Genomic DNA, 27704 nt, shown 5'->3' with positions numbered 1-27704 from the left:
TATAAATAACATAACGTAGGAAGCACACCCTAAACACCTCGACTAGTAATACCATAATAACCTTGAAAGTCTCTCTTCATACATGATTTCTACTAACAACCTCTATATACAGCATAGACCCCCCCCCCCTTTTAGAACATTTTGAAGAAGAAAAAGAAAAAAAAAAAACAAAGAAGAAAAATAAAAAAGGAAAAAAACAAACAAACAAAAAAAAAAAAAAACCCACAAGAAACACCAGGCAGATGCAACAAGAAACCAGCGATGTGAGCAACCAGGACCGTTCCCGAGCTCTCCTTCCCACTAATGACAACCAACCATTCAACTGTAAGGGACCTTTATGGACCCACAGATTGAGGCTAAACTATCATGTTCCTTGAACCCATAAAAGACTTGGGGAGGTGGCACCATTCCCTTCGCCAGGAACAACTAGCAGGCTGCGGTGCAGTCAGAAAAAAGTGGCACATGCACAATTGTGCGCACGCCACTATAATTAAACTCAACAACAACAAAAGCAGGCAACCAGACTATGGTTTTGTCAATTGGAACATTTCGTAGCTTTCCCCGTACTTATGGCTTCTGGTCAGCCCTCATCTAGTTCGAAAGAAAGTGCGCGCAGCAGCATCACAGGTATCGCAGGTTATGATTAGGGGGCAGGGTCCAGTTTTTATGTACAAATTTAATGCCGCAATCAGCGACCTAGTATAAAAAATCATAAAAAATCAAATACACAAGTGAAGTCAAAAAGGTCCATATGTTTAGATACCTATATTACAACAAAGCTTAAGAATAGTATTCACTTGACCAGAGAAGTCAATGGCAATTCATTATTCACAGCAGAAGAGGTTTATGCACCCAACCCCTATTTTATACCTGCATTTTTCACATCCAAATGCCATTTTTGACAGCATGTGGTGCTCACAGTGCAAACGCAAGCCCTTTCCCTGGATGAAAATTTTGAAAAACATTGTCTACTAAATAGTTTGATGCAATTCAGAATAGTTGTCATCCAAGCCGTTTTTGAGATACTCTAGTTGAACCCACGTGTCTACTGCTATGGGAGGCTAGCTCTTCTTCCTAGCCAACTATTGGTATTTCACTACCAACATACTGCAGAGCAACTATGGAAGGTGTACATGCCTGACATCAATTTCAAGAACAACACAAGCCCAAAACACCTAGTTCACCAATATATCCATATCTATAAATACTAAACAATAATAGCTGAAAAAGTCACACCATAGCCTTAAGTTAAGAAACTTTCCAGGGGCCAATGTACGAAACTGGACCCTGCCACCTTAAGAATTTGGCTGAAAATGGTTTATGTCAAAAGTTGTGTACATATCACATATTTAGACATGATCTAGTACAATGGTATAAAGGAAAACTTTTTGTGCACAAAACTAAAAATGGTATTATGCTTTTGAAAAAGTTACCTCTTTGCGGCAAAAAGCACTGCATTATTTACATTGTGAATTATGACTGACTGCATTTCTTGAAAAATTTCAAATTGTTTGCAACCTACAATGGTTTTGGTCTTTGTTTACCACCATAGCATCAGTACAAAATCAGAATTCCTTTACGATGTTTCATGAATGTGAAGAAGAGATCTGGACGTTATAAATTTTAGGAGGGAATGACAGAAATGCTATGTTAGGTGTCAGTGACTGAAGTCAAAAATTTCTATAAACTCTTTTAGCAAACTTAAAGAAATCACACATTTAAGTAAATCATGTGCTTTAGAAGTACTCTTAGACATATAAAAGAAGTGATTCCTAACTTTTCATTATCATTCTGGAGATGTTAATAGCAGCATCAGTGTTGTGTCAGTGTGTGTTTTGGGGGGGGGGGTGTAATCGCAACACAAGTCTAGCTAGTCTGGAGAAGTCAAAGTTTAATCAATTAACATTAGACAATGCTGGAATATTGATATACTGATGTGTGGGACCCTAAAACTTACAAAGTGACATATCAAATAAATTCATTGATACATAGCCAATGAAATTGACCATACATATACAAATTACTCAATACATTTTAACAGAGAAATTTCTTCTCAGACACCAATTTACTTACAACTGACTTTAATGTTTTCTGGAGTTTACAAAATCATAGTAAATAATAAGATAAGGTATAGAACAAATATTTAAAGTGGAAAATCCAGTTCAAGGTAAAAATCATTTCACTGGCTTTGCTTTTGATAAGCACGTACCATAAAACAACTGCAGAAGATAAATCTGCCCGTCAAAGTCACTCTCTTGTGCACTTAGATCAGAATGAGTATCTGGATGAGATTGAAGCTATTGTTTCTTTCAGCATGACTTACCGATTAATCCTAATCTCCTACCACGCAAACTGAGACCTGCAAAAAGAAAAGAAACCAGTGATATTGATGTACATTTAACATTCAGTGAAAAATAAGACTTTCAGAGGAGAAACTGTATGTGTATTGTCAAATGCATGAAGCTACCACTTAATTTTAAGCTTTTCCCCCTTTGTTAACTGAACCTAGAAATTTCAAGATATATACATAACACTGAAACATTTTCTATTATCACCCAAGTGTGAGATATGAATCTCTTATGTCAACTTCAGAGTGGGGTCATGAAGGTAGAAACTATGTCAGTGTGCTAAAACGTTCATTCTTTTCACCAAAATATAGCAAGTAATATGCCATATGCATCATTATTTCTAAGACCGTTCCACTGGTGATATTAAATGTTCACAACAGTATGTTTATGTATGATTCCTCTGAATTCTATCTGCTCCTGTGGAGTTAAATTACTTTAAAGAATACATGTTGACATGCTATGCAATTGTTTAGGTGTGTCTGTATTGAAATGTGAATATTATTCATAAAAATAGGGGTGCAAAACCTTGACAGCTACAGAAAATACAAGACAATACATTATGGTTACCATTTTGTTCCCATATTTAGTAAGTTAAGTCCAAAATATGCTACTTTGTCATGATGTAAACAGTTCTCACATGGAGGTACAAAACACAGTTACCTCCCTCTCCAAAGAGCATTACATACAACACTAAGTGATATATGGAAAAAGGAAGGAGATATAATAAAGTTAATGCATACAAATTATTTAAATAAACACAAAGAAACAAAAAAGTATAATAGATGTGGCTGACTGCACCATCAAAAAACTCAATTTTCCTTAAGGGGGCAGGGTCCAGTTTTTATGTACAAATTTAATGACGCAATCAGCGACCTAGTATAAAAAAATCATAAAAAATCAAATACACAATTGAGGTCAGAAAGGTCCTTATTTTTAGATACCGATATTAAAACAAAGCATAAGAATAGTATTCACTTGACCAGAGAAGTCAATGGCAATTCATTATTCACAGCAGAAGAGGTTTATGCACCCAACCCCTATTTTATACCTGCATTTTTCACATCCAAATGCCATTTTTGACAGCATGTGGTGCTCACAGTGCAAATGCAAGCCCTTTCCCTGGATGAAAATTTTGAAAAACATTGTCTACTAAATAGTTTGATGCAATTCAGAATAGTTGTCATCCAAGCCATTTTTGAGATACTCTAGTTGCCTTGAACCCACGTGTCTACTGCTATGGGAGGCTAGCTCTTCTTCCTTGCCAACTACTGGTATTTCACTATCAACATACTGCAGAGCAACTATGGAAGGTGTACATGTCTGACATCAATTTCAAGAACACAAGCCCAAAACACCTAGTTCACCAATATATCCATATCTATAAATATTAAACAATAATAGCTGAAAAAGTCACACCATAACCTTAAGTTAAGAAATTTGCCAGGGGCCAATGTACGAAACTGGACCCTGCCACCTTACCTCCTTACAAAGCCATCTTAACTTTAATGCATAGGTAGCAAAACATATTTTGCTTATAAATAAATGAAGCCCAAGTTGACAAATAGAACTTAGAAATGCAGTTGATATATTGATAGAGAGAAGGTTCTTGCCTTCATTGCTGAGTGATGCTGGTTCCTAGCATAAACACCGCCAAGAGGTGCTCGGCACTAAAAAGTAAAAAAGAACACCAAAGAGGCACAAAGCAAACGCAGAAAGGCACTAAAATGTACAAACAATCAATGAAAAGCTCAAATTGTTGTTATGCAACTAAATCTGCAACAAAACATGTTTAATTTCTTAATGCCAGTACCTGAATATGGGATTTATGTCTGAATAGGTTGCTCCGTGCTCCAAGTAATTCATGAATATTAGAATTTTCCCTAGATTATCCAGACCTCATAGCATTAATATATGTAACAAACCATATGATTTTTTTAGAGAACAATTTTCACATGTGAAGTACAAAACAGAAAATTTTTGAAAAAAATTTGTGTGGTTTATCATCAAATATATTTGTTGTGAGAATGACTTTATTGGTGAAACAGGAAACAGGCAGGGTGTTAGAAACAAGGATTAAATACCACATCAGTAGACAGCCAATGGTAATGCATGAACATTGCAGCAATATGGGATATTTCATCATTCCCAATCAAGCCAAGGGACAATTCACGGAAAAGGAAGGTGAAGGAGGCAGTTGAAGTATAACAGTAGAGGACATCACTAGGCAGGGATGAGGGGCTTGAATTGCCACCCATAAACATCAGTCTCTTAAAAACATGTGACCGTTATAAGGCATGTGATGAACATTAACCACTGATGAAGGCAGTGTGATATTGCCAACAGTTTTTAACTATTATGCTCTGAGTAAGGGAAAATTATAATTGATAATCATTGCTTAGATGGTGGTAAATATACTTTGCACACTTAGTGGTCCAGATATTTACCCCAAACACTTAATACCACCTAAAATACAACAATTATTACAATTACAGTTATTATAAATAATATGAACTAGTTTCTAATAATAGTAATAATATTTTACACATAAGAATGACAATAAAAAAGCACAAAGAATCAGAACAACCCTAAAACTATTTTTGAAGGTAGTTATTATGTTAAGAGAAATTATACTTGCTTTCAATACTTAATATATTGTTTATTATAGACACAGTAAGAAAACAAAAATCCAACTGTAACAGAAGACTCGTATGAGGTACATGATGACAGATGTAATTTTCCATTACTAAATTCAAGTCACATGTTACGGAGTAAAAAGCTGTTTCATCCAGCTTTTTTATTTTCATTGTAATAAATTACTACTATTTTTGTCAAAATTAGAAAATGTGGGTAGAGGCTAGTTGTGTGGCTCCATTTGGCAGGAATTGCCATATATGAAAAGAAAATAAATATAAGTATAATTTTCTAAAGGAATAACATTTATTTCTAAAAATATATTTTAGTTTCCACATTTAATTTATTTTTATCTTTTTCTGATTTGAATGTAGTGAGTCAAATTTCATATAGGTATTCGTTTTCTTGTCAGATGTCTTTGTGTACCACACAGAAGGAGTGAATTTATGTCTGGAGACCTTTGGGTTAAGGCTAATGTTCCCCATGCCATACATAGCATGTTGCATGTCCACCATTTGAACTCAAACAATATTATGCAATCGCAAGAAGGGCATAGTTTGTTTTACACCTTTGAGTGAATTTTGATAACAAGGTATCCTTTTTGACTACATGTTTTATATTTAAATGCCTTTTTTTCGCATGATTCCAATAGAAATGTGGTTTGACACATTCTAGATTTCTTACCATTACTGGCAGGTATGAATATACCATTACTTCAAGACATGGGTATGAAATTACCATAAGCCCCTAAAAAGATGCTATCATTCCAAGAAAAGGATATTGAAAAAATGGCTGAAAAACTGTTCTTTTTGATATCTAGTCCTTTTTTGTAAATTAAAGGCATTCAAATTGTTGGTTTGTTTTTATTAAGTAGTATGTCAGTAGATTTCTTCCAACAATAATATTAAAAGGAACATGTTTAAAAAAAATATTATTAAAACATAAGTATGTTTTTTTGTTAATTATAACTAAAATTTTTTAACTACATGAAACCATTTATGCGTGATCCACATTCTTTATCAGTGGTGAGTGGTAAGAAATCGAAAACATAAAAAATAAATATTGTTTAAGTAGCAACAAACAAAACAACAAAAACAGAATAAAATATTTGTTCTGCTGCCTTATTTTGTTATAGTGTTATAATGTTTTTTACTGTCAAAGTAAAATACAGCTACAAGTATTTATATTGACTCACAGATAATTTCAATAATTTATTTACATCATGTTTATAATAATAACTTTATAATTAATTGTGAAGATCAATGATTTTTCTATTAATATTTAAGAGTCATGTGAAGATATAAACTGGAGTCACCGTTAATAAAATTAACACCGGTCTCATGTCATCCTAACAATAGTAATAAAGTAATAGTGCTACTATCTATTTTAAAATGTTAATCTATGTTTAAATTACACTTGTCAGCACCTTACTTAATTCACAAATGTGATGTTTTCAAAATCTTAAGTAACTTAAGTAGTGTATTAAACAGGTTTTGAAGAAGAGATGGATTTTAAATTTCTTAAGTACCTCCTAAGATTACTGTTATGATTTATAATTCAAATAAATTTACTCTTCAAATAAAATGAATAAATACATAAATAAATTTGATGTGTTTTCAGGTGTTTATTTTCATTGTAACATAAAGATATTTTTTTTATTAACAGAGTTATTAATGTACTTATTAAATTTTTGCATGTGGAAACAGAATGACAATTTCAGAATGTTGAAATGAATTACAAGTGATCATTTAAAAGTTGTGGAGGTTCTATGTGCTTTTTATTTTCATTCTTATGTGTAAAAAATGTTAAAATCCAGACTAGGTGATGAGTATGCATTTTGCACATGGTGTAGTACTGACACTAAGGTAGCTGATGGTGTTTGAACAGATTTAGAGACACTAAAATAAAACATCTGAAGGCTGAAGGAGATGATGTAATATTTCTGAGTGTGCATTTCTTTGTCATTCTTGTGGACTATAAATTTATTTTATTCTTAATTGATGTGTTTTATATTGCGATAATGGTAGACATTTCCTTGCAGTTTGAAAGATTACTTTTTTGGTATTTTTTGTGAAGTTCAGTTGCTAAACTAAGGTTTATGAGGGTCAGTAAAAATAAAATGTCTAAAACATGCATTTGCATTAAGGACTTTTATGCCCAGCAGTATAAAGAACTACACCAGATTGCACCATTTTTGGACTGTCTCTTCCTACCCACCTCTGCTTGATATACCGTTGCACTTCTGCCACTCAACAATGCTCAGATTTTATATTCTCAAATGTTGTTCTTTCTGAAAGACAATGATGTAACCACAATACTGTATTATGAGCTGTTTTGCATACACACTGCAGCTCGTTGTTAGTGATGGCATTATGTCGCAAAGAGCTGTCAAAGATGTTTTGGCGATTTTGCAATCCATAGTCGGCAAGTTCTGGCACACCATCCTGGCACAACAGCAGCTTGAAGAGCAGCAGGAAAAATTTGGCATTGCCCATAAGAAACTTGTCCAGGATGTCCAGACACGCTGAAATTCTGCATATAATATGTTTTGTTATATGAACAAAAACAAGTCTTGGGGGCTTACGGTACTCTCTATGACCTGCCTATTCTAACAGCCCGGCAGTGGACCTTGATTAATAATATTGTGGTCACATTAGGCCCATTTGTGGACATTACCAAGGAAGTAAGATATAGCCAAACATCAGTATCCATCATTCTTCCTATGTTGAAAATACTCTGAATGTTGCTGGCTTGAGGGCATGAAGTGATTCAAGGTATTCAGACAATGCGCCGCAATATGTTGATGTCACTGAACACGTTTTGCTGACATTGCCAGCAACAAGAGGCTTGTCCTGGCCACCATCTTAGATCCACAATTCAAACATTGCCTATTCAGTGAAGAATTACTTATAACCAGATCCAAAGACAGGCTTCGAGCAGAATGCATCATAGTTTGCATCAGCTGACAAGCAGAAGGAACCCCCGACCATAAAAAGAGAAACTGAAACAGATGCTTCTAAAGATTAGGTGCTATACAAGGTCCTCATTATTATTATTATTATGCCACTGGACCAACAATGTCGCATCTCTGGGATTTATTTTTTATGGCCTGTGATGAACCTATCCGTACCTTCAACAAAACAACCCACGTGGATGATGCCGTTGATGCGATGCTTGAGTTGTGTCTGGACAGCCCTCTGTTGCCACAAGAAGAAGACATGTGGCTAGTGGAATGTTCACAGGTTTCAGTTCCCCTACTTGGCCAGATTAGCTAGCTGCTATTTGTCTGCACCAGCTTCAAGTGTTCTGAGTGAGCAGCTGTTTAGTGGCGCAAGCCAAATTTTTTTTGATTGTCGTGGATTGTTACTGGTGAGAAGGGAGAAATGTTGCTGTTTCTTAAATACAACCTGCCTCAACTAGGCTTTCAGTATTAGCTGCAGCCAGCATACATGAAGTCTAACTTTAGTCTTAAAGCTTGCGTATTATTAATTTTAATTATTATAGGGCTGTTGTTATTAACATTTTTTAGTCATTTATTGAAATCTAGTAATGGCTACCTGCATCAATGAAGGTAAGTTAAAAGACTAGCTCTGTACATTTTCATTCATTTATATCTTGAATTGGCAAATGATAAGTTTTATCAGTGTTAGTTTTATAGTGTTTCAAGTTTTATGTTTGTGTGATCATTGTTTTCTATAAATAGCAGCGTACTGATCAGTTTCTGTTTGTTTTTGTATAGAAGTTCAAATTCACTTGCTGCATAAACAACCTTGTTATGACTCATACGGCAAATACCTGCTTGCATTACACTAATAGGTTTTTGTTTCTGAACCAGTCATTGTTATAAAACAAATAATAATGAAATAATCGGTCTCATTGGTATTGACAATTTTAATAATCGGCTATACGCTGTATCGGCATAATCGGCAAAAAGTGACATCGGTACAGCTTTATTACATAGCTAATATATCTCTATGATTTTTGATTATGTTTTAAGGTCGTTATTACTGGAGGTACACCTGTTAACTTTTATCAGAGATTACTACATTAATTTTTTCAGTTAGCAATTCCTGATCGTGTTGACAACTTAGAATGTTCTAGAAGCAAATTGTTTAAGAATTTGGTAGGAAGTTCTATCATCCTGGTTCTGTTATTGTGTCATAGCTTTTCATACCAATGTTGTTTACTTAAGAATTATTATTCCTACCTTAACAGCCAATGTGGAGTCAGTCTTATTGTTATGTTTCAATTGGAGTTGGGTACTGCAAAAAAATTTTGTACCATGGTATTTTTGAATGTATTGTGATATGTACCATGGTATACCACAATTACATGTATATATGGGGCTAACAATTCAATGCTTGGGGACAGGTGCCTGACATTATTTTAAAGAAAAATTCCTTCTGTCAATTGCTGGAAAAATATATTGTTCTGATTTATATTAAAATAACCACATATCATATCCAATTATTGGAAGAATGAAAGATATGATGCTATAAAAAATAATATATCTCAGCTCAAAAGAAAATTGCCCCCCCCCCCATTAAATGGTCAGTACCTTATATCAGGTGAATTTGCTATTTGTATGTTAATAGTTGTATAGGGTGTAATTTAAAGACTGTAAATAAAGTGAGTTGATTAAGCTTGCATTATAGCTGACACCCTGTAAAAGACAATGTGGTGACATTAGAGAGCTTGTTAATATAAATAGGAATTGCTAACACTAAAGTGTATAATTTACTAGTTGTAATATTGACATAATAGGCAGGGAAACTTTGAGTGGGATGCCTACACCCAGGCAAGGTATTTATAAGAGATGGCCAGTAAACATAGAACACACTGACTCAATAAATGAAAAAATATTTATTTGGACTTGAGAAATTTTGTAAATAGAATGCAAATGCTCTCTTAAAATTTGTAGGATGATTTGAAATCTTACAAAGGAGTACTTGTCACTACCTTATGCTAGAAAGTAACTAACAGCTGTCATCTATTTTTGGTTTTTGGTCAGAAATGTTTAAACAATTTGGATTTGAATAAAAAATCTTTCACAACATCCCATTTTTCCACCTCAATGGCATAATTGACAGGTGTCAAACAGGTAATTAAAAGATAATGAATCTAATTATAATTGCAATATTTTAAAAAAAGTTACATTAATTCTTGCAGTACTTTCTGGTTGTGTTTAATATCTTTTATATTCTTGGGAGCTTACATTTGCTGTTCTCTTTTTCCAAATATCAACTTCGTTTGGCCTTCCCTTTACCTCCCCCCCCCCAGTTTGGATAATGTTTCACATACAGATTTAGCAACTACAACATGAACTTGATTTCAGCTTGGTTTTCAAACACTTTATGATAGGGAATCAACCTTGCAGTTAGCTTCTGGGAAAAGACCAGCTCTTAAATAGGGATTATACTGGGATAATACCAGTACATTAAAATTGGAACACCCCAGCTCTTAAGTACAGATTATACTGAGATCACCCTTGTACAGACCTTGACCCCAGGTCAGTAGCATATTAGAATAAGGGGTATAGCAAGGCTGGGATTGACCAGCCTTGGGCTAATTTCTTTTTTCTTCAAGTGCGTAATTCGCAAAGAGAAGCCAGATTTATTTATATTTTAAATATATTGGGGAAGGTTTTCCAAATTCTAGAGTAACCATTAGTATGCTTGTAAGTCATGATATTTAGAATTAGATAACATTGTTTACATGACATTCTGGTTCCATTTGTTTAGAGATGTACATATTATTTTATATAGTCAATCAGAGAAGATATGAAATTGAACAGGCAAGTACTGGTCTTGATTTGTGTATAATTTAAAATTGATTTGTGACAAATACAGCTGTTTTAAAAAAATAATGTCTTGAATTATTTTATCATGTAAAATGAAAACTTGCTGTTAATAGCATGGAATTCATGACAAGATTATTTAGGTATTTCCATACATTCCTTACTGATCGAAACTACACAAGTACTGGTAAAGCGAGAAAGTACTGTGGTACATACCACAGGAAAAATATGCTGTGGTAAACCAGTATACCATTCACCTCTAGTTTGGTAATATTTGAGAGGAATTATTTATTTAAATTATTCAGTTTAATTACAAAGTACTCTTTGATTTATAGATTAAACCACTATTTTGGGATTACTGTGAATTAATTTAAGGGCTTTTTGGATTATATCAAGACTGTTAACTGTTATGAATCTGTGGTCATAAACTAAGTAACAAAAAGAAGAAAGACCACCAAGTTTTGTAAAAACTTAGTAAATAATTTAATTATCAAAGTTATAAAATGAAAATTTAGGAGGAACTTACATTATTATGAATTGAATCCAAAATAATCCTGAAAAGGTCCAAAAGAATCAAATATTCTGAATGATTTTCAGATCCTTGAATGTATTGGCCTGCCATCATATTTTACTTGTGACAATGGCACTGTCCAGAACTCCTTCGAATAATTTTCAATAGTCTGAGAATAACATCTTAGTCCAATGAACACTTTGTAATTCCAACACCTATCTCCTTAAATTATCTAAACACAGTATTAAATACATCTGTAGGCTGACATTAAACAAGAACATTTGAAATAAGAACCCAAAATAGGAACAAAATCAATTGCTTTGTTCTCTCCTTATACACAAGCATCCTAAAACATTTTCTTCTAGTGCTATGTGATTTTGCAAACACCTGATCATAAAAGAACCCAAACTGATGACTCGTCCAATGAAAAAAAAATTCTAAGAACCCATCGGATCGACCTGTCCAGTGGGAAGCAGGTTTGTTATTAATATTGTTAATAATCATAAACAGAGGCCCTGAGCGGCTGGGTGGTCTAAAGTGATTACGGATCATTGCCATCACACCTCTGTCTGTGTGGGTTCAAATCTTGGGCTTGGACATTGTGGGTATGTGAGAAAGCTTGCCAGTAGGTTCTTGTGGGTCACTGGTTCTTTCCGGGTTCTTTCTCCACCATTTATACTGGCTGCCATGTATAGCCTATTTTGTGCTGAAAAATGGCGTTAAACCCTACAACAACAACAGCAATAATCATAAACACCTATTTATAGATCCTATGCAATCTATTAATATCTTAAAATAGATTTATACCCATGTTCAGAATTAGCTGTGTAATATCTTGCTAGATAAGCAATTTACAGTCATGAACAAAATTTACAAAATATATAGATATACATCTCCACATTCCATGCTGTTAGCACATCATTACATTAAAAACTGAATTTGTGTGATCACCACTGGAATTCATATGGAACTCTATACTTTTGGACTTGTGATAGAACTTTTATGACTACAATATTTGGGATTTAATTAACAATACAGTAAGTTAATTTTTTTATTTTCACTTTGTTTTAGGGAAATAAATCGTTTGTGGAACTTTACTCAACTTTTTGGTTCTTGCTCTTTTATGTTACTTAGCTTAAAGACGTAGAGTCATAACATGGGCAAATATACATTACAAAATAAGCAGTGTGTATCATTGTATGTAAACTTGAAGCATATTAGTTGTGGCCCATTAAACATGCGAACTTTCATATATGGCCCGGATGTCTTTCCGCTCAAAGCCAGTGACACCATAGGGTCATCTGACCAGTAACCCTTTTTCAGGTTCAACAGGTGTGATACCACAAGCATTGAAGTCTGCATGTACAGATGAAAGGTACAACAAATTCTGATCAGTTAACCTGTATAAAACAAACATCTGACAAATTACACATGCTGCACATTTATGAGATATATATATATATACACACACACACAGTGTGACCCGGCTATAACACGATACACCGCTCCCTTGATAACTCATGCATAACATGGTCCACAAAAATAGACAGCACTAAAAGTTAGCACGAGTTATTGAGGGACCTCAAAAAAAAAAAAATTGCTTTGACATAATGGAAATAGGGGGAGTGGCGTTAGGGAACTGTGCTGTTTATTGACTGAATCCTCATTTTACAACCATGTCTATAATAATTTTGAATAACGCACTTTTTCTAATGAAGTTGTCCGTTATTCTGTTTAAATTACATTTATTTTCAAAATGTCCAACATATGAAAGATCATTACGACTGGCTTCAACCATCATGTATAAGCGAAAAAACTGTATTACATCACTGCATTTTGGTTTCTTGATGAGTCTGGTTCCCGTAGTGGTGTTTAACATCTTCCTGCAAAATCGGGAGTCCACAGGGCAGGGAACTAGACTAACACCATCAAACAAGTTTTTTTTTTTAAAACAAGAAACATTTATTTCATGAGACAATTGTCTACGTTGAAACTCAATTTTTGTATTGTTCAATTAGTACAATATTGATGTTGTGATTTCATTGGAAGTAATAATGAAACTTCTTATCATCCTTGAGGATATCTCTAAGTGCCAGTTCAAGAATTCTCTGAAACTTGCTTGCCCACAATGGTCCATATCTGTGAAATCAAGCTCTTTATTTTATGAAGTATTCATTTCACCTTTCTGCTTTGTTATTTTTGATCACAGTTATGAAACAGTCGGTTAATTTAAGATAGTTTATGTTACATATATGACAACATTGATAAGTGTTCGATTGATCAAATGAAGTGAGTTCACCCGACTTACGACCAGGGCCATTAGATATTAAGTTTGTAGGATTTTCGTGCCTTTTAACTTAACTTTTATTCTACCTCCTTTATTTGATTCAGAAGACATAATTAACGTGATAATTCAAAGGAGACCGGTTTTTAATTCAGTGCAACAAAACAACAAATACTTCTGGAAGTCAGTTATCAAAACAAGATTGGCACTTAATTAGGTTTCAGAAAAACGCTCACAACATAGCTGTTAGGGTAGATTGACGCATTTTACGTTTAATTACAAGAGGACACATTGCATTTATGACAATCACACTTAAAAGGAACTAAGATAGAACTAGGACACAAATTTCAATTGATAAATTTTTTTTATTTATTAAAGTACTGCATTCACTTGTAAGTGACATTTTCATTGATTGAAATTTCCTTACATATCATTAACTGCGGTGTACTAGGAATGCCGTTTGGAAAGAAAATGTAAAACATTGTATGATCTATTCTTAAATTTGATATTTCATAGTGTTGATTAAAATTTCCATGTCCTATCTACCATTTTTGACGTCAAAACGAGCGATACATCAAAAATCCCATTGCCAATTTTGATTGTGATTTTCTTAAAGTTAAAGATGGTATATTTTGCCGCCAATAAGGAAAAAACATCACTGTTTGCGACATTGGTGAAACCCTATTCAATCCCAGAATAAACTTTTTACATATTATTTTTCATACTTTTTTTGTGAACGAGAAAAATACATATAAAATTTCAGGAGCCATGCCCGATTGTCTTGTATTATTCATGTGTGATCTCTTCCCCAAATCGATAATAAACTTTAAACATTTTTTCTTCGTACTTTTATGCAAGTTTTTTTTTCGTGTATGAGAAAAATGCATGTATATAAAATTTTGGGAGCCACACCATGACTGTATTATATCAGAATTCGTGTACAACGGATCATGCTATAGCAGGGTCACACTGTATGTGTGTGTGTGTGTCTGTCTATATATATATATATATATATATATATATATATATATATATATATATATATATATATATACAGTTAAAGAATTATAATTACTGTATATCAATGAATAAGGAAGAATTCCAAATAATATTGCATAGATCATTGATAAAATAGATTATTGATAAAGGGTCTATTATTTTTTTTTGTGAAGTAAAGGCCACATGGCATACTATTAGGCCTAGGTGTAGAAATTGATCATGTAGGCTGTCACTGTATTGTTAATATTTGCCACTTCTTTGAAATGTACCGTACAGCACGAATAATGATCACAGAAATATCAAAGAATAATGTTTTTATTTCTGTTTTCAAGCTTTCAACATAAAATTGTCACATTTAAAGATGTAGTGAGTTGTAAATCATTATTTTTCATGGTTTTTTATAACAAAGATTTTTAACAATATATAAAATATTTGAATTAAAAATGTCAAAATGAATACTTTTCTATTAGATGCATTTTTTTCTAACATGATATAAGAAGTGCATATTGTAGTAACCAAATTGCCTTTGCTTCGCAAAAATCATTGTGGTTTTTCCACTAGCATACAAGTACTGAAACCATTCATGTGAACAGCCACCCTGACCTGGAGAGCCAACACTCATTCCAGGGACATAAGCATATGGCAAATATATTGCATTAATTAAATATTTTCATTTTGTTTTCTTGAAATTGAGTTGATCTAAGTACTAAGTGCATAAAGATGAACTCTTTCATTAATGAAAGGAATATGTTGAAGCTTTCTGCAATTACACAACACAGGCTGGACTTGACGTCTTTTTGACTTACAGCTGGATGCAATATATGAGAGAATTGTTTTGTAGTTTATTGCCCTTTTGGCTTGCAGCTAGGTGCACTATATTACAGAATTTTGCACACTACTCCCCTTGGTTTTAGACTTATTACATATTAAGGTCATCATCTGAAGATATTCATCTTGAATATTTAGTCTACTTGCACCACTTTTCAGAAGAATTATGTACATTGTTAACTATGTACATGGTTCATGTACTATGGCTCATCTTGGTCATATGGGATGTGGTGGGCTGGGCTGGTATGAAGTGGACTAGGGTATATTTGCATGAGCAAAATTGCTATCCATTCCACTAGTTCCTAATAAACTTATCCTGTTGAAGAAAAGTTTGTGTAAACCTTACGAATCAACTGAAATACATGCAAATACTAATGTCTCCTATCTTGTTTCCTTTCAGAGTGTATAAAGCCTGTCCACGATGGAGGGGCGCATCCTTAACATTGCCGTCGTGAAGGTAAGAATGAATTGTTTTGTAGGTTTTGTGCAGTTTTATCTTTCGATAGGCCCCTCACAAGAGAGGTCACTCCCTGATGAGGTGCCCCTTACAAGAGACCACACCATGATGAGATGCCACTCACAAGAGACCAATCCCTGGCAAGGTGCCGCTCACAAGAGACCACACCATGATGAGAGGCTTTTCTTAAGATAGGACAGTCACTGATGATAGGTCCTTGTAAAAAAAAATGCCACTTTCTGATAAGATGTCCTATCAAGAATGACCACTCCGTGTTTAGAGGTTACAATCTATGATGAATTGCCCCTCTCAAGAGAGGCCTTTCCAAGATGAGAAGCTATAATCTATGATGAATGGCCCCACAGGTGAGGTCTTTCCAAGATGAGAGGCTTTTTTCAAGAAAGACCAATTCCTGCCTTCTTAAACACCAAAAACAATGCAGACAAAATCTTGCATTAGTAGAAAAACCACTTAGTGTTTCCTAAAAAGAACCAGTTGTTCTGCATGTATATAAAATGAATCATATAAACTTTTCAAACCACACTTATGTTCTGTTTGTGTCAAAACATGTCCACAAAGAAATATACTGAATTAGGGCATTTGTAGATGTGAATTTGTAATATCAACAAACATGGGAAATCCTTTTAATTTCTGCTCACAAATACAATTTGTCTTCCAACTATGCTGCATGTATAAAGTTTGGTAAAAAGTATTATTTTGAATTGTACTGTAACTGCAATATTTTATGTCCCTAGGAGCCCGAGGGAAGGAGCCAAGATTAATATCCACTTGAAGATCGTTATCATAAAGTGTGGTCATTCTCTGATCAGTGGCCCCTCTCACTTCATGTTGATGCATGGGGATGGAAAAAGGTCATCAAAAGCCTGACAATACAAGATACAAGCTGAAAAATATTTGACCAGTTAAAGGCATTTAAAGTCCTGATCAGGAGACAGGAATCTTTAAAATCATAAATTTAGGAGTATTATGTTGTTGATTTTGAAAACATTATTATTGTATCCAGTATTAGTATATAATGGTATCAGGTTCTTATTGCTGTTTTGACAGCAAGTTATATCAACAAATATAATTATATCATATGTTGTCTTCATGGTTTCATTGTTCCAAGCTTGCTTTTGGTTGTTTGTTATACAGTGTTTTCCCCAGCCTATTTTAGATTGTTTGTTAATCAGTGTTTTCCCCTGCCAGTTTTAGATTGTTTGTTGCAGTGTTTTCTCATGCCTGTTTTGGATTGCTTTTTATCATGTTTTCTGTAGCTTGTTTTAGATGTCATGATGCAAATTATTTTCTCCTGCTCATTTTAGATTGCTTGTTAGACATTTTCATTTCCTGTTTTAGATTGTTTGTCGTAGATAGTTCGATTAATACAAGGCATCATGGAAGATCAGTGATATAATTATAGTTCACCTCTCAAAGCAATTATTCTTATTGCTTTTAATCTAATTTTTAGTTCACCTCACCTCTTTAAATAATTTGGTTTGTATTAATGACTCCATTTCTTGTGCTGTAGCCAAATAATGTGCATCCTGTGCAATCACAGCTTTTTAATCTCAGTATAAGATCTAAAAGTATATGTCAGGTGGCACACAACTTTATCATCATATTCATCACTTTCATCATCAGCATGATTGCTTTCACAAAACTGCCACACAAGTTTGCTCTCCCAGCTGTTAGAATTATCCTCAGCAGGAACATCATTCTCAAAATTATATTGGCACTCAGGGTCAATGTCCACTCGTCATTCATGAGCCAGTCAAACTATGGGAATATTGTTCTTATAGTCATTGTTATTGATGTTATCATCTGTATTAATAGGAGGCTGGCAACTCAAAGCACATGTTGGTTGAAATGGGTGTGTTGTCTCGGACCAGCTTTTGAAATCAGTTTGGATGACTTTCAGCTGAGTGATTTGAATCCATTGGACGACTTTCAGCTGAGTGATTTGAATCCATTGGATGACCTTCATCTGAGTGATTTGAATCCATTGGATGACCTTCAGCTGAGTGATTTGAATCCATTGGATGCCCTTCAGCTGAGTGATTTGAAATCCATAGGATGGTCTTCAAATGAGTGATATGAAATTCATTAGATGACCTTCAACTCAGTGATTTATTTACACTAAGATATTATCTATACTTGTCACACTGGCACAAATACAGATACATGTACGTAACAATGTTGGTATGTGAGAAAGCTTGCCAGTAGCTTCTCGTGGGTCTGTGGTTCTTTCCTGAGTTTTCCCGGGTTCTTCCTCCACCATTGATACTCGCCACCATGTATAGTCTATATTGTGTTGAAAAATGGCATTAAACCCTACAACAACAACCACAACAGATACACAGCTGTGGCCACTTAAGGCAGTCAGACCATTAATTGGTTAGGAAATGCATGGTCACTGACCGTAAAATGTAGGTATCCAATATATACAGAACAATGGGAATAGCTGCTGTGAACAGCTGACCACTGAGAAAAGATGACAGGGCAGGTTTGACTGTATATATGGAATCATAAAACTTGACAAGAGGATGCGCCTTGATGAGTACTGCATCCTCATTGTAAAGTTTGTCACTGAGCTATATTTCACACTTCACAAATGTTTGTTCAGTTTCACATATTTACTGTTAGTGCTTTAATCATTAACTACATCTCACTTATTAATACACCGATATTAAAAATGATCACTGTGACCTATATTTCATATTTTACTGGCTTATGTTAAGCTTTTGTATTTAGCTCATTGTCACATTGGTCTTTATCATGCTTTTTGCATCCTATCCTAGAATCATATTTGGGGATGGATCTTGATGAGCACCATTCATTCATTTCTGTAGTAGGTTGACCATATTTTATCCTTCACTAACATGGGTTAAATTTTGTGCCTGATGTTAATTTCATGGGCACTGTTCATGCTAGAATTGCAAACATGATGACGATATGCATCTCATTTACTACCGGACTTGTACAACAAAAGAGGGTTATTGTGACCTCTATTTTATCTTTATATGGCTTTGGTTACATTTTTGGCATTTAAATCATGAAACTTCGTGACTGAATGCATCTTGATAAGTTCTACATCCTGTTTGACAAATGAGGACTCTTTGACCTATATTTCATGCTCAATGACTTTCTTGAAATTGTTTGAAAATTCTTCGTTTCTTGAATACTTTTTATGTTCCAGTCATGAAAGCTCTTAGTTGGATGCATCTGTTATTACTACATGTTTAAAACCAAAGGTGACTGTGACCCACATTTATGCTTTACAAACATGGATTAAGTAATCTTGTTTATGATCTCATTGATTCATATATGCTAGAGCTTTATACTTCCTCGCTTACACAGTGACTCTTTCAGAACAATGCATTTTGAAGCACACTGCTCCGGTGGCCTAGTGGTTAGAGCATCCACCTCGGATGCGAGAGGTGGGTTTGATCCCTGGCTGAGTCATGGCGCTCAGCATCAAGAGGTTAGTGTTAGGGCTGGTCAGCCTGGTGTCAGGATAATGTGACTGGGTGGAACATTATGCAGCATGATGCCCCAGTGCTAAACATCACTATAAACTGCCACACTGCAGACATCGTAGTGATATGACTGAAAAATTGTTAAAGCTACGTTAAAAATTCAGATCACTTCACCTCCGCATTTTGAAGCTGGAATAAATATGTTTATTCATTGATACATATGACTGTACTTTGTAGGTATGTTACCATTGGCAGATTAACTCTGTATTTTACATGTGAATGAATATGGGAATTGGGTGAGTGGAATGCATGTTGCATGCTTTTCATGTGAGGCCTTACGGCTAAGCAAGGTAATTATTGATGCATGAATTATGTATTAATGTCTGTCACTCCTAGGTTACTTGTAGCCTGTAACTTGTACAGTATATGGGCAGTGATAATAACTTCTCAAGCAGATGTTTAAGTACAAAGATTAAAAAAATTAATGCAAAACAATAATCTGTTTATTATTAGCATATCACCTATACTTCGATATGAATTTCCTATTCTTATTATGTTTTATGCCTTGTTACAGTAGGTATGTAAGTAAATAATTGGGGAGGTAGGTTGATGGTTTCACACAACAAAACACTTTCGTTATAGTTCCAATTAAAAGTTCATATTTTTTAATTTAAAAATGACCGCAAATTTAAATGTAACGGTAACCAGTTTCAAAGCAAATCTTTAATTATAAGAAGGGGATAAAATTACTGCAGTCTTAGTTTATTTCTGCATGATAATGTTTGCAATGGCAACAAGAGATTAAAAAAGTAGAGCTCAGCTACTTAATCATTTATTGCACTCATTATTATTAATATTACAGTTATTATTATTTATATTTTCCTTCAGATCTCAGATCCAAGTCACTTTTTGGCCCGTATTATTACCAACGATGAAGATTTTCAGAAGTTATGTGAGGATATGAACAGCCATTTTAACAACAGCCAAGTCATTTCAACGCCCATAGAACGACCAAGAGGAGTAAGTATGGGTTATTTGCAGAACGTTTAGGAATTGTCAGATTTGGGGTTGGGGAAATCTGAAATCTTTTCCTTGCTCAGAGTTAGATACATGATATGTCATATTATAAGCCAAGCTTATGGGATGGCCTGTTGTGTGGTGTCCGTCCATCATTCATCATCTAGCCATCTATTTGTTAGCACAAGTTTGTAATCAAGGCATATCCTTCTAAAGTTGTTGGATGATTGCCATGAAACTTGACATGCACGTCCAGCCATTGGTTTAGTTGGTCCTAAACGAAAATGGTGCTATGGTGCTGCTTGGACAGTAATGTCTGTCCCAGTAGCCATCTTGAAAATCTTGTTATTACTACTTAGACTGGATGATCATGTTGGCAGTGGTTGTCATCAAAAGACTTGTGATTACAACTCCTCCAGACTAGAAAGTTATATATATGTTGCTGCTCAGGCATCCAATATGGCTGATACAGCTGCCATTACAAAAATCATGTTATGGCTTCTCATCTAGAATGGAAAGTCATATTGTCATATTATTTCACTGGAAGTTATAATGTCCCAAATGAAAATGTTGCCAAATCTTACATCCAGTCACATCAGTCATCTTCAATAACTTATTATTGCTGTTTGTCTGATATGGATGGTCATATGAATATGGTGATGTCATTGAAAGACTTCTTTTGATGTGTAGTTGGGCTTGATTGAAGAGATGCTGGTCTGACATGCAATATAGCCACCATTTTAGCCATTTTGAAAATCTTGTTATGGCTACTTGTCCTGAGCAGCAAGTCATATGTTACGAGTCTTTGCTCATAAAATAAGTAACAGAAAAGAGTGAAAGACAACAATCTTTGTGAAATTTAACAAATATAATTTATTTCCCAAGAATACAAAGTGAAAATGAGATAAAAGAACTTAACAGTATTGCGAATTAAATTCCAAAATAATCCAAGAATTACACACAAGTCCTAGTAATTTAAAGTCCTGTATAAAATTATATGTGTGTGTTTGTGTGTGATTCGGATTTTGAACTTAGTTTTAACAATTTTTCAGTCATATCGCTACTATGGCTGCAGTGTGGCAGTTTATAGTAATGTCTAGCACTAGGGCATCATGCTGCAGACATGTAGCATGATGTCCCACCCAGTCACATGATCCTGACACAGAATGGGTGGTCATATTGGCCTGTGGTGATTTCACCTAAAAGTCCTCTAATGAAGTAAAGCTTTTTAAAATGAAAATGGCGCTATCTTTGTCCAGTATGGTCACCATGGTGGCTAATTTGAAAATCTTATTGCTGATGATTATCTGAGCTGGTTTCTTCACTCAGCAGTTACAAAAAAGAAATTGTTTTATTTTGAATTCCTGAAAATTCATTATAGAAAGTTGAGTATCAGTCTGTTCGAGGAACTCTTGTTTGACATTGTGGTAATGTCTGATTGAGCTGTGTTTTCATGTAGCAGCTGTTTTCTGTCTTAAAGTTTTTGATGAACAGGAACTCTCAAGACACCCTTAATTTATGTTGCACAGGTCACTAATTATAAGCTATGCTTTATAATTCTGGACCATTGATTACAGTGACCCAGGTTTGGTCCAACATTGATTACTATGACCCAATTTTGGTCCAATGTTAATTACAGTGACCAAGTTTTGATCCAAAGTCAGTGTTCATGCCAAGATTCAGTCATGATGCAACTTTGTGGTAAGTTGGTTAAATTGTGTTGGAATAAGGGTCCATAAACAATTTATAATAAATGAAGAAACTGTCAAATTTAGGGCATTTAGTAAGGTGTGCAACAAACTTCCTTTCTGAGATGCACTTACACTGCAAGTTTGGTCTGAGTTGCTTTATTTTATACCCAGGAAAGGATGCATGCTGAAATGGATGAATAGTGAATTGTTTATATGCTTCTTGCTCCCATTCTCTTGTGTTCCTTAATCATGACATATTTACTGTTTCATAGCTGCCAACCCTCATGATTTTGGCGTGAATTTCACGACTTTTTCAGCGATTCATGGATTCATGCCGCAAGCAAAAAATTCACAAAGTCTCCAGTTCTCAATTATTTTAAATCTTTAATAAAATGACTGATTTCCCTTTAAGTGCTAGTCGTGATATTGTCAGTTGCCGAAATGGTCTGGTACTGCTGGTCGTGATATTAGTAGAACTACAGCCGATTGGTACAGTTGGCCCGGTAGCAAACATTTTAGCCTATTTTAATCTATATGTATAGGAGTGGTTTTCCAAATGCTTTTGAGAGAAAATGTGGCTTAACCAGAAGTTTGCTCCGCGCATGCGTCACCAACACTGATTTGAATTACTGTTCGGCATCGCATGTAAGATCTTGAAAGTTTAATTTGGAATATACAAAAAATTGGCTGTGCATTCTACCATTAAACGCTGATATACATCATGCTTTTTGCACGGTGTGCCACAATATTTAGTATTTGGCGTAGTGGCAGAGACATTATGTGGAAGCACATCTGTTTCAAAAAGCACATAGAAGTTGGGAAAATTAAGAATTCAGATTTCAGCTCTGGAATATTTTAAGCCATCGACCGAAGACCTGCAAGCTACCAACACTGAAGTATTATTTGTGAGTTTTCTTGTTGAACACAATCTATCTTTATAAGCTGGAGACCATGCTAAACATTTGTTTCGACAAATGTTCTCGGACTCAAAGATCACTTCCAAATTTTCTTGTGGAAGAACCAAAGTGCTGCAGCTCCTGTGCATTCCTCACAGCAACAGTGACAGTGAAAGAGTATTTTACCTAGAGAGGAAAAATAAGATCCTCCTTAGGTGCAGACAATTTGTCGGCAATGTTAGTCACCAAGATCAACCAGCAGGCAAGAAGCATGAACTGTTTTGAAAACACATTTACGATCAAGCAGTTGAGGAAGTTCACGTCTGCCACAGTATCATGTCTTGATAAGTAATCACAAGAACAAGTGAAGTTTATGAATACCATAATAAATAGAAATGCAGATATGTAGTGTATTAGTTATATATTGCGATCCTGATATAGTGTAGTATGGACTGTCAGAGTGGTTGGAGTTATTGTCATGGTATTTTGCACTAATTCATGTCCAAATTCACAAATTTTTATCCCTATTTTCACTAATTGCGAGCCTGGAAGGTTGGCAGCTATGCTGTTTCGATTCTAAATTAATGATATCTGCATGTTGTTTGTAGCTTGTTATTGTGAAATGTTTGATCTTAATAAATAACAGTCTTGACAGGTCATCATTAGAAAGTAACAGGAATATACAAATAACAGTCTTTGACATGTCATCATTAGAAAGTCATAGGAATAAACAAATAACAGTCTTGACATATCATCATTAGAAAGTCATAGGATTTGGATTTGGATTTTTTTTTTTAACGTAGCTTTAACAATTTTTCAGTCATATCGCTACGATGTCTGCAATGTGGCAGCTTAGAGTGATGTTTAGCACTGGGGCATCATGCCGCAGACATGTAGCATGATGTCCCACCCAGTCACATTATCCTGACACCAGGCCAACCAGTCCTAACACTAACATGACTCGGCTGGGGTTCAAACCCACAACCTCCCACTTTGGAGGCAGATGCTCTAACCACTATTCATAGGAATATACAAATAACAGTCTTGACATGTCATCAGTAGAAAGTCATAGGAATATACAAATAACAGTCTTGACATGTCATCAGTAGAAAGTCATAGGAATATACAAATAACAGTCTTGACAATCAGTAGAAAGTCATAAGAATATACTTTCTCTTTACTCAGGATCCAAAAGAAAGCCTCTACATGTCATGCTTAAAGCCAAATTTCATTTTCTCTGGGCTGAATGAAGTCATTGAATTGATGATGGTTTCAAATGATGCAGCTCTTGTTATATCATTGCCTTTATTTACATCTCAATCGCTGTTGTGGATAATAGGGGCCATTTTGTTTGTGGATAATAGGGGGCATCGTTTTATGGATAATAGGGGCCATTGTCCTGACAACTTGATGTTGTCCCTTGAAGTTGCAGTTGCTGATGAAGCTTTCTATATATATATATATATATATAACTAATCAGAGGTCTCGCTAGGATTTTAAAACTAGGAGTCCAGGACTCCCATTTTGGTAAAAATGGGAGTCCCATCAAAAGTTGCAGTCCGTTCTTTCCTTCAGAATCAACACAGATGCGAGTGCATCTATTTTTAGATGGAGAGGTTTTCTTAATGTAATCACTCACTATAATGTAGCTTCATTACAACAGTCCATTGACAGGATCGCAAATTTGTGGTTTATTTATTTGTATACATACTTGTAGTAATTTTAGGAAAATAAATAGTATCTGATTTGCTGTTTTTTTTCGTATTTTTGCAAATACGTTTCAAGTCAGAAAACAGCTTAGACCATAAAGTGCATCTCGTGAATTCCACAACATAACATTGTCCCATACATTTCTGACCTACATAATTTGCATTTTAAAGTTAAATCTTTAATAAAATCTATACCTAGGCATTGGTTTCGATGATTTGTATATTTTTTCTGAATATATTTGCCCGTTGATTTAAGAAAACAGAGAGTCTAATAAACTGGTACATCCCAGACTTAGTGAGGTCTGCCATTATTTCCCGTTATGCCTACTGGTTCACTTACAGATTCAGACTAATTTTATGATGAAATAGTGTATAAGAGGCAGTTAATATATATCCAGATCACCGATTCTGATTTTAAAACACAAGTTTGTATGTTTTATCATAAAAGAATAGCATGCAGGAAATTGATAGTTGCTACCTTACTCAAAGTAATTGATATAAAAACTAGGCCTAGCTGTTGATGCCTTGATGAATACATTTCGCTAGAACACTAGAACTAACTGGGCTGAGGCGAGGGGCATTAAAAAAAATTTGGTATAGTCAGTCAATATACCTCTTAAATAATGACAGGGCGAAGTCATTTTTGCTTTCCTAACAGAAGAAGGTGAAGTTTACATTATTAGGTGACTTGTCACCCACTTACAAATGGCATTTTGTCTAAGTCTCAATTTGTCTTAATTCTGAGGTCACGTGCGCTACTTATTCCGCTACTTTCGGAAAGAACACAATAACGAAAGCTGAAGTTGTTTGTTTGATGTATTTTTATAAATGACCACATGTACATCTCTGGGTCTTTCTGCCTCTGAATTCAATCACTGTAAATATCAGTACATTTGCCCACCTGGCTGCCAGTCAGAGCCTGTGAACTTGCTGCACAGCTATTGCATCATGTTCTTTTTTATGTACTCTTATAAAATGGCAACATGTATGTACATCAAGGGATCTTTCAGTCACTGAATTCTGTCATTGTAAAAATCAGCACAGCTAATTGATCAACATTTTCCCACAAAGCAGGTGGCTGAAGCAGGATTGGCAAGTCTTTGAATTGTGTTGCACATCTATTACATGCGTACAGGGGACTCCCGCCTCAGTGATTTTCTGCGTTGCAGAAAAAAAATTGGCATCCAAATACGCGTAATTAAGCATTTTCGAGATCTCTGCTAATGATATCTTCAAATACTTTCTTTGTATATGGAATTCATATTAATTAATCGTCTGAAAAAATCTTTATTGGATAAAAAGTAGGCAGTTAAATCAAAGACTTAACAGAAAAGAGATGAATAGTGAATAGACTGGAAGAGTAGTGTACCCAGAAAATATCATCACATCAATTAGGAAGTTTGGAATCTATCCCTGTAACATGTCCATAAGGATGCACCGGTACACAGAAATGAAGAGGATGAAATTGAGCAAGGAAAAACCTTTCTGTAAATGAGAAGAAACATCTTTAGAAAAGATGGGTGACAATCATAATAGTAGAAGAAAAGCCCAGAAGCTGATTTTTGTCTGGTAAGGGACAGGTGATGTTTAATCCCACTGGACTCACTTTGTGTACTACTTCAAGAATTGATGAGTGATTAACTGGATGTAAACATAGAGACTTGTAATGATTGTAAATGTGTAAATGCTTCTGAAAGTCCAACTCTTCTGCTGCAGACAGTGATTTGTTGTGTTAATAATTGCATCCTATTTATTTTGTAACATATTTGAACTTGAGAATCCAAGAATCTCATTTAATGTGGGGCCACATTTACAACGTTTGCTGAATTGATGATGATCATAAATAAACGTGTATGGCAACTTTCATTTGAAAAAGTTTATGAGTCATATTTGTTTAGGTCTGTTCCCAGGGAAGACACTTTTAAAGTTGGGTACTCAGCTGTAGATGCAATGTAGAAATTTCGTATCATTTTAATATGAACTCTGAAATCAAAGTACTCTGCATATATTTTTTAAAAAACTGCCTTCTCTGGGTACCATGTATGTTTAAATGGAACAACCCTTAGTACTGTGATGTATGGCATACCAGGCTATCATAATAAATACAATTGGAAGGAGGGAAGCAATGCATTAACAGTACCCTAATTATTTATATTTCATATTTCAGAATGAAATTTGTGCAGCAAAGGATGGAAGAAATTGGCATCGTGTAAAGGTAGAGGAAATTCTGCAAGGTGGAACAAAAATAAGGTAAATCTTTATGTACAGCTACATATGAATAGCAGATGAAAGGAGCTGGGCAGATGGAATGTTGCTTCAGTGGCACAGTTGACAAAGTGGCAGTGTTTTATCAGGAATTTCAATTATTAGAGATTCACTTGATTCAGTTACTGCAAAAATATGAGTCAGTTCCAAAAAATGGAGACATACTTGAAGAGATGGACAGTCTCCCATAATTAATATCATGAAGAGATAAGTGGTAAGTGGTAAGTGGTCTCATGATGTAAGTAAACTGAAACACACTGGAAGAGATCATCAGTCTATGTAATGAGAGTAAATAGAGATGAAACTATAAGCAGTTGCATGTAATGTGTGTCTACTCTTTCAGCCAGTTGGGAAGTAATGTGGACATACGTCTTCCCTTCATCATTTGTGATTATGAAGATGATTAAGAAAATGAGGGGCATAGACTACAGATAAATCTGATGTCCCTCACTAAGATGAAAAGGAAATATCTTGGATCAGTGATCTGCTTGATTTACTTGTAGTGACCTCCATTTTGCTCAAGCAGTAGGGATTGCCACTATTCCATCCATGTGCAGAAAAACTCTCCGGGATGTCCTAATTGAAAAGGAGTTAGAAACTTCAATTGTGCAGAGGACCACAACAGTAGAAGATTCTTCACTTTGAAGACATACAATGGGAAATCAGTGACCTCAGACTTCTGTTTGCACTCATTTCATGATGGCTGACTTCATTATCTTTTTCTTTGAAGACCATATATTTGGTGGCGGAAGAACCTAGGAAGACCAATGGAAGAACCACTGACCTTCAGGT

The 27704-nt window shown here is 34.8% G+C and overlaps 1 protein-coding gene across 9 annotated transcripts in view; it reads left to right on the top strand.

Annotated features, from left to right (window-relative positions):
- The first annotated feature begins 535 nt into the window (after positions 1–535).
- The window catches only part of LOC149785854 (uncharacterized), a 305885-nt gene continuing 278716 nt past the window's right edge, over positions 536–27704 (top strand). For 3 of the 9 annotated variants that reach the window (XM_089979820.1, XM_089979821.1, XM_089979819.1), the window contains exons 1-4: positions 537–627; positions 15799–15855; positions 20223–20354; positions 26815–26897. In XM_089979820.1, coding sequence (XP_089835946.1) covers positions 15820–15855; positions 20223–20354; positions 26815–26897 — 251 coding nt within the window. In that variant the 5' untranslated portion in view covers positions 537–627; positions 15799–15819. Of the gene's footprint in view, positions 628–12610; positions 12663–15798; positions 15856–16610; positions 16728–20222; positions 20355–26814; positions 26898–27704 lie in introns of those variants that run through there. The other 6 variants (XM_089979815.1, XR_016425467.1, XM_089979818.1 and 3 more) reach the window with 6 other exon arrangements.

Source organism: Sinohyriopsis cumingii, chromosome 13 (genome assembly GCF_028554795.1).
Source record: "Sinohyriopsis cumingii isolate HCF-2022 chromosome 13, ASM2855479v2, whole genome shotgun sequence".
Lineage (NCBI taxonomy): Eukaryota > Metazoa > Mollusca > Bivalvia > Unionida > Unionidae > Sinohyriopsis > Sinohyriopsis cumingii.
The sequence above is the reverse complement of the archived record's forward strand: the minus strand, read 5'-3'. Positions and strand labels throughout refer to the sequence as shown.